Source organism: Rhinolophus sinicus, chromosome 15, assembly GCF_057876585.1.
Source record: "Rhinolophus sinicus isolate RSI-liver-muscle chromosome 15, RSI-T2T, whole genome shotgun sequence".
Classification (NCBI taxonomy): domain Eukaryota; kingdom Metazoa; phylum Chordata; class Mammalia; order Chiroptera; family Rhinolophidae; genus Rhinolophus; species Rhinolophus sinicus.
Genome location: NC_142515.1, coordinates 30040736 through 30047061, shown reverse-complemented (window position 1 = coordinate 30047061; position 6326 = coordinate 30040736). Strand labels below are relative to the sequence as shown.

The following is a 6326-nucleotide window of genomic DNA, read 5'->3' as shown; positions in this document are numbered from 1 at the left end:
CGTCGTCACGTGTGTTCCCAGGACTCCGCGGAGCTGGCAGGAGGGGCCTTGCCAGCTTCCGCCGTCGCATCGCTTCAGGGCTCGAGCGGCTTGTTCGCGCTGCCTCCGCCGCCGCGGGGCAGCCGGGGTTCCCGGGGCCGAGCTGGGGGCGCGCGGCGGCGCGGCCATGGGACTGCGCCGAGCCCGGTGACATCAGGGAACCGAGCGGCCCGGGCCCTGAGCGCGTCTCCTCCGGGGGGCCTCGCCCTCCTGCTCGCGGGGCCGGGGCTCCTACTGCCGTTGCTGGCGCTGCTGCTGGCTGCGGCGGCGGCCAGGATCATGTCGGGCCGCCGCTGCGCCGGCGGGGGCGCGGGCGCGGCGGCCGAGGCCGTGGAACCGGCCGCCCGCGAGCTGTTCGAGGCGTGCCGCAACGGGGACGTGGAGCGAGTCAAGAGGCTGGTGACGCCAGAGAAGGTGAACAGCCGCGACACGGCGGGCAGGAAATCCACCCCGTTGCACTTCGCCGCAGGTAACCGGGACAGCGCCGCCTCGACTCGCGCGCGACTCCCACCTGTGCACTCGGGCTCGCAGCCTCGAACCACAAACATAGTGCTCCTCTGACCCGGCCTTTATCACTGGGACTCCGGTCCTGGTCTTTTCGCCCTCGTCAAGTAGGGACTTGGGGAGATCGGGGAGGGGACCGTGGGGCAGCGGGCCACACTTACTGGGAGGGTTTTTTTGGCTTTGTTTTGTATAAACAATACCTGTATCAACTTCCGGTCTTGCTACCCTAAAAGGCTTCTGCACTCGAGAAAGAGTAGGGGACGTAGTAGACATTGTGATTTGAAAGGCCAGTTATTCCAAATCTGTCGTTCTTGCAAGTTCCACTGTAACTCCTCAATCTTTTGGGTTAAGGTCTCAAAGACCTTTGTAAAATGCAAAGATGTTACTTAGAAGGAGTAGCTTAATTGAGCATTGTTGACACATTTGAGTTAATGGGTTTATCTAGGTGGTCACTCATTACCAACTTTCTGGAGAGACTAGAACTAGAAATTGTCAAGTTTGGGAGAACTGAGATCTGACTTAGGCTGGGGCTGGTAGTCTCTGCCCCACACTCAAGTTGGCGTGGAAAGTAGTAGGAAGAAAGGAAAGATGGTGCAAGTACTTTAGCTGGGATCTGGAATTAAAATTGGGACTAACCTCACCTCGTTCTGAGATTTAGGTCGTTTGAATTACTTTTAATATTTACTAGGTTCACTTTATGAGATAAGCATATTAAATTTTATTGAGGAATTTAAAAGAACTGGAAGTGAGGCATAGCTTATTTCTATAAAGCACTTATACTTTTCACTTTGAGAAAAGATGGTGACTATCTCTGTCCTCAAGTGAGCCGTGCATGATTGAAAATGAGAGTAGGTTCTCATGATAGTCCTGGTTTTGTATTTTGTGTATTACATGATTGTTTAAAATAGTTTTTTTTGGAAAAAGCAGAAGGATGTGTTTTAAAGCACTCCGTTCTTTTGGAGTAGGAATGATGAGCAGAGGAGTATAAGATAAGAAAGATCTCCCTGTTCACAGACATTGCTTTTACATTTTCTACCAGCTAGAGATTTGTTTCCTTTAACCTGTCCCAGTTTTAAAATGTAAATATTCTTAGGAGGTATGCTTTCTTGATCAATTACAACTTTGTTGGGTTCCCACTGGGGAGCCTTTTTAAAAGGAGAAGGTTTGAGGGATGGTGGAGGGAGAACTAGAAACAGACTCTGGGCAGCAGAAAGGGGAGAACACTGAAGTCATATCTTGTTCAGCCATTTTGCCTAAAATTTTAGTGTTCGGTGCTGCCTTTCCTCGCTAATTTGGATTGTCCAGTTTGACCATGTAGTCAACATTTAAACAACTGATTTGGCCAATTGTCATAACCAACTGATACGTAATCCTAAGTGTAGTGTTACTTATACTTAGATTCTGTTCACTTGATCTGGGGGATAAAAATAACCAAGGAAGGTCTTGGTTGTTACCTTTCAAGAATTTGGTATATTAATGAGTTTGTATCTGAAAATAGTAATATTTAGAGGTTTAAGATTATGGGACTAGCTTCTTATTGATTTTGTTCCTCCTCCACCATCCGATCCTCAATTCTGTCCCTACATCAGAGTACTTTCTACATAGATTTCATGTGGTTTGTTCAGACTAAAATAGAAAAAACTTATGTTATGAGCAAACCCACCCTTCACAGTTTACCTATATTCTGAGGCACAGGTTATAAGGTTAAGAATTTAAGGTATAAAAAGAGTAATAAAATAAAAATTACTAATGGTCTACATTAAACCAAAGCTTTAAAGCCCTGTATTTAAACCTAGGCGTATAACTTTGTAACTTATATAAATGTTGGATCACTATGTTGTACACTTCGAACTAATATATTGTATGTCAGCTGTTACTGAAAAATTTTTAAATTTAAAAATTAAGAAAAAATTTAAATTCACAAAAAGATTGTGTAGAAGTTGCAAATGCCAAATCACACCAAAAAAACTTATTGTTAGTTAGTTTCATAAATTCAATCTAAATTATTAGATTAATGAGAGAGCTGTTTTCTTAATTTTTAAATAAATGCATCCAGCTGCATTTTCTCTTAGTATATGGAGAATACGTTTTATAATGCCTTTTGTAGGTAGTGAGTTATCAGTTATGTCAATGTGCATATAAATGTGCCACTGGAAGCTCAGTGTAGGTAGTAGAACTGTATAGCTGCCTGACTAAGCAGTTTCTTGTGTTTGTACATTGTAGAATAAGCTATGGGGGGGAGAACTTTTTTTTTTTAGCCAATTAAAGTTTTGAGGTTTTCTTGAGGGGGGTGGCATTATTTTGTCTTTTTGTTTTGATTTCCAAAAAACAAGAATGAAAGATCTATGCAGACCAAGGAAAATGGATCATAATAGAAGAACAGTTTAGAAAAAATTTTATCTGTCTTTTAATCTGAAATATTTAATTCAATTAAAAGAACAATCAGTTGCCATCCCCAAAGGAATTCTTCTCTTAATGAAAAAAGTATTCAACATAAATTGGAACTTTTCTTCAATTAGGTGCTTTTTATTATTGGACTGAATTATATTTTCTAGGTAAATATGCTTTAAGAAGTCATTTCTTACGGTAAGAGTTGTTTCCTCCCAATCACCACACTGCCAGCTCCGTATTCCCCATACCCTCCCCTACACACAGAGGATATGAATGGTTTTTTTGTGACACATCACAAAACTTGTAGAGGCAAGTTGGTGGTAGGGAGGCTGCAGCTCTAATTTTGCTGAAAGCAATAGCATCTGAAATTCTTGACAGGATAATTCCCTAGAAAATAGCAGATTTCAGTAAAGGAGACTGCTTCTCTGAACGTGCTTCTGAAAAATAAAGAAGAGGGACAGAAACTGTGGGAGAAAGTCCTCTTATTGTGCTTATTAGCCAAAGAAAGAAATACATAACATTCTCTAGAATCTGAGAACTGGGGCTGGGGGTGGGGTAGAATAGAATTCCGTGGCTTGAGAATCTTAAATATTTTAGGGGTTGTGCAGAGAAGTATCACTCAGTAGAGAAATATGTAAAGTCACTTACTAGGTTCAAGGAATTTAGGTATAGAGATGGTGGAAAGAGATGATTGATATATATGCGAGTATATTTAAAGAATGACAAGTTGAAAAAGCTTGCATTGTAGAGTTCTAGCTAAACAAGGTAACACTTGTTTTGTATTTGTAGTTTGTTAAGTTACTGTTCTGTGTTTGTAGTATGATACTTAGCCATGTACGTTGGACAAGTCAGACTGAACTTCAGTTGTTATATTCAATTGTGTGAATTGCGTATAAGAGAGATTTTTTATTATTCACAGGAGGGAAGTAGAATTAGAGCACCTGGAATTTATTATACAAGCAACAGATACAAAAACTAGAGTTACTTATTCTAGAGATGAAAGAAGACTAAGGTTAGACAGTGTTACTGTCTTCACATATGTGGATGACAGTCCAGTAGAAAAGTGCGTGGGTTTGACTTGTGGCTTCAGCAGTCAAAACTAGTGCCAGTAGATGGAAGGTTACAAGGAGTCGTACTGCCATTAGCAATCTGTTCAGCTGTGGAATTGGCTGGAGGTACCAAGCAGTGGCTGGATTGGCATCTTTCAGAGATGTGTAGAAAGGATTTCTGCATAGGGTGGGCAATTGGACCAATGGGTCAAAATCTAACTGGTATAAAAAAGTGGAATGATTCCCCCAATTGAAGGTTTTAACAGCTCAGCTCCCAAAGATGTAATAGCTTTTGTGGTTGCCATCCGTATCCTTTCCCAAAATGGTATTATTAAAGACCTCCAATAACGATTCAATAGCATTTGCTTCTTTTGGTTATAGGCCAACAACAACATCATGATTATGGAAGGTGCACAAAATATACCCACATTCCTTATGTAGGACTAGAGCTATAGGTTTTTGTTTCCAGGATTGGTTTTTAGTGTGGAGGGTGATTAAGTCCTGCATCAGTAGAAAACCTCAGTATCAAATAAAGACCAGTATATTTAAGAATTCAGAATCTTTCTTAGCAGATCTCCCAGTATATTAACTACACCTTTTCCCTCAGCTCTTGCTGGACTTAGAGGTAAGCAATTGACTTCAATAACAAGTAGTTTGGAGTGCTTATTTCAGTAGTTCCCCCGTTCAGATTGTCAGAATTTCATCATCCCAGAGTTTCTCCTACTCTGATCAGACAGATGGTATATCTGTCCCAAGTTGAACTGGGCAAAACCTTCTCCCTTGTATTCCTTATTCTAAATAAGTATGGGTGGGGCATACCTTTTCTCGATCTTTGTTAAGTAAAGTTCCTTGTAAGTGAGAAGTTTAAAACGACATCCCTCAGAAAAATCTGACAGGAGTCCTGGCTATATAAGTCAAAGCTGAAGGCTGCTTGATTATACATCCTATCTCCCAGACGCAGGAGGAGCCTTCTCTGTTTCATGGCACTTAATTGACATTTTCTGTTTCTGAATGTTTTCTTCTGACAGCTGTCTATGACACCAGCCTATCTTTATATTGGCAAGACATCACTATCATTTCATATTGGACCAATGGTACCATAATGGCCTATCCCATTTTTGGACTGCAAAAGAGAGGCGGTGGCTCTCAGGGAAACTTCTTGAAGAGTCTAAGTTGATTTCTCTGTAGTGACTTCCATTGCTTTACAGCTTTTTGGAAGCCATTCAGATGAATGGATGTTTCCAGTGTAGCAGCAAAATATGATACTGTTAACAATAGTCATGGTTGGCAAGACATTTCCTGGAACTGCTGAAACTGATGGTACCTAGATAGTAATGAAACCTGACAAGAGAGAAGTTGAATAGACTGCTTTTCTTAGTGATCACAAATCATCAACTCCATATTCTCTGTGTGGGTCATTTGCTTACTATGCCAACAAAGTGTTAGACATGCACTAAACTAATGTTTATTAAGTCCTACTATATGCTAGATACTGGCCTTGGCCGGGAACAGAAATGAACAGGACAGTATCTGCCCTTAAGTGACACAGTTTATTGATCAGCAAATTTACTTTCCAAATAAGCCTTGTTTGTTTTACTGTCAGTGCTATATAGTGGATTCAAACTCAGTGTACAATTTCATCAGGATTTTCACACATAGAGCAGTGTTTGAAGATGAGTGCTCTTCCATAATTATAAAATAAACCACAATATATCCTGAGCAGCCATGACTACTAACTTTCGGCTTCTGATTCCTTTGTAAAGAGATCCTTAGGATATGGAGATTGGCATTGACTCGAAGGATATGCCTATTCATGTTCTACCTGGCTAGTGAGAACATGATCAGAATATACCCTGCAAAGCTATTTTTTTCTTCAAGAAATGCGTACTTAAGATGCTTTGAACTATTCTTGAGGCCATAAGAATGGGGATTTCATCAGGGATTAGCCGTCAGTTTGGGAAGCATCTTGAATCTAAAAGTTTCACCAAACTTTTAACAGTGGAAGATTTTTAAATTTTAAATAGCTGCATGCTGACCCCCTCTATATAATTTCCTTTTGTGCCAAGAAGTGGGTTCAAACAGTCAAATCTCAGACTCTTCATCTACTCTCAGGGTAGCAACTCTGCTCATATGTTATAGTCCTTACAATGTGACTTTAAAAACATGTCAGTTTCTCCTGTGAGTCTGCAGACAGGTGTCTTAATGGCTAGGGATCCACGCTGATACAAAGTTATAGAAGTGGAAGTTATCTGTGTCTTGTACTGTGAGTGACTATATAGATAAAATCACTTAACTCTTCTACCCGACCTCCTCCCCATCTTAAACTTTAATTTCAGTATTTAG

At 40.9% G+C, this 6326-nt stretch overlaps 1 protein-coding gene across 3 annotated transcripts in view; it reads left to right on the top strand.

The window, feature by feature from the left end:
- Positions 1-19: 19 nt before the first annotated feature.
- Positions 20-6326, top strand: part of TNKS2 (tankyrase 2) — a 55292-nt gene continuing 48985 nt past the window's right edge. Inside the window, exon 1 of one of the 3 annotated variants that reach the window (XM_019739266.3) lies at positions 20-508. In XM_019739266.3, the coding sequence (XP_019594825.2) occupies positions 319-508 (190 nt within the window). In that variant the 5' untranslated portion in view covers positions 20-318. The remainder of the gene's footprint in view (positions 509-6326) is intronic. The other 2 variants (XM_019739258.3, XM_088791956.1) reach the window with 2 other exon arrangements.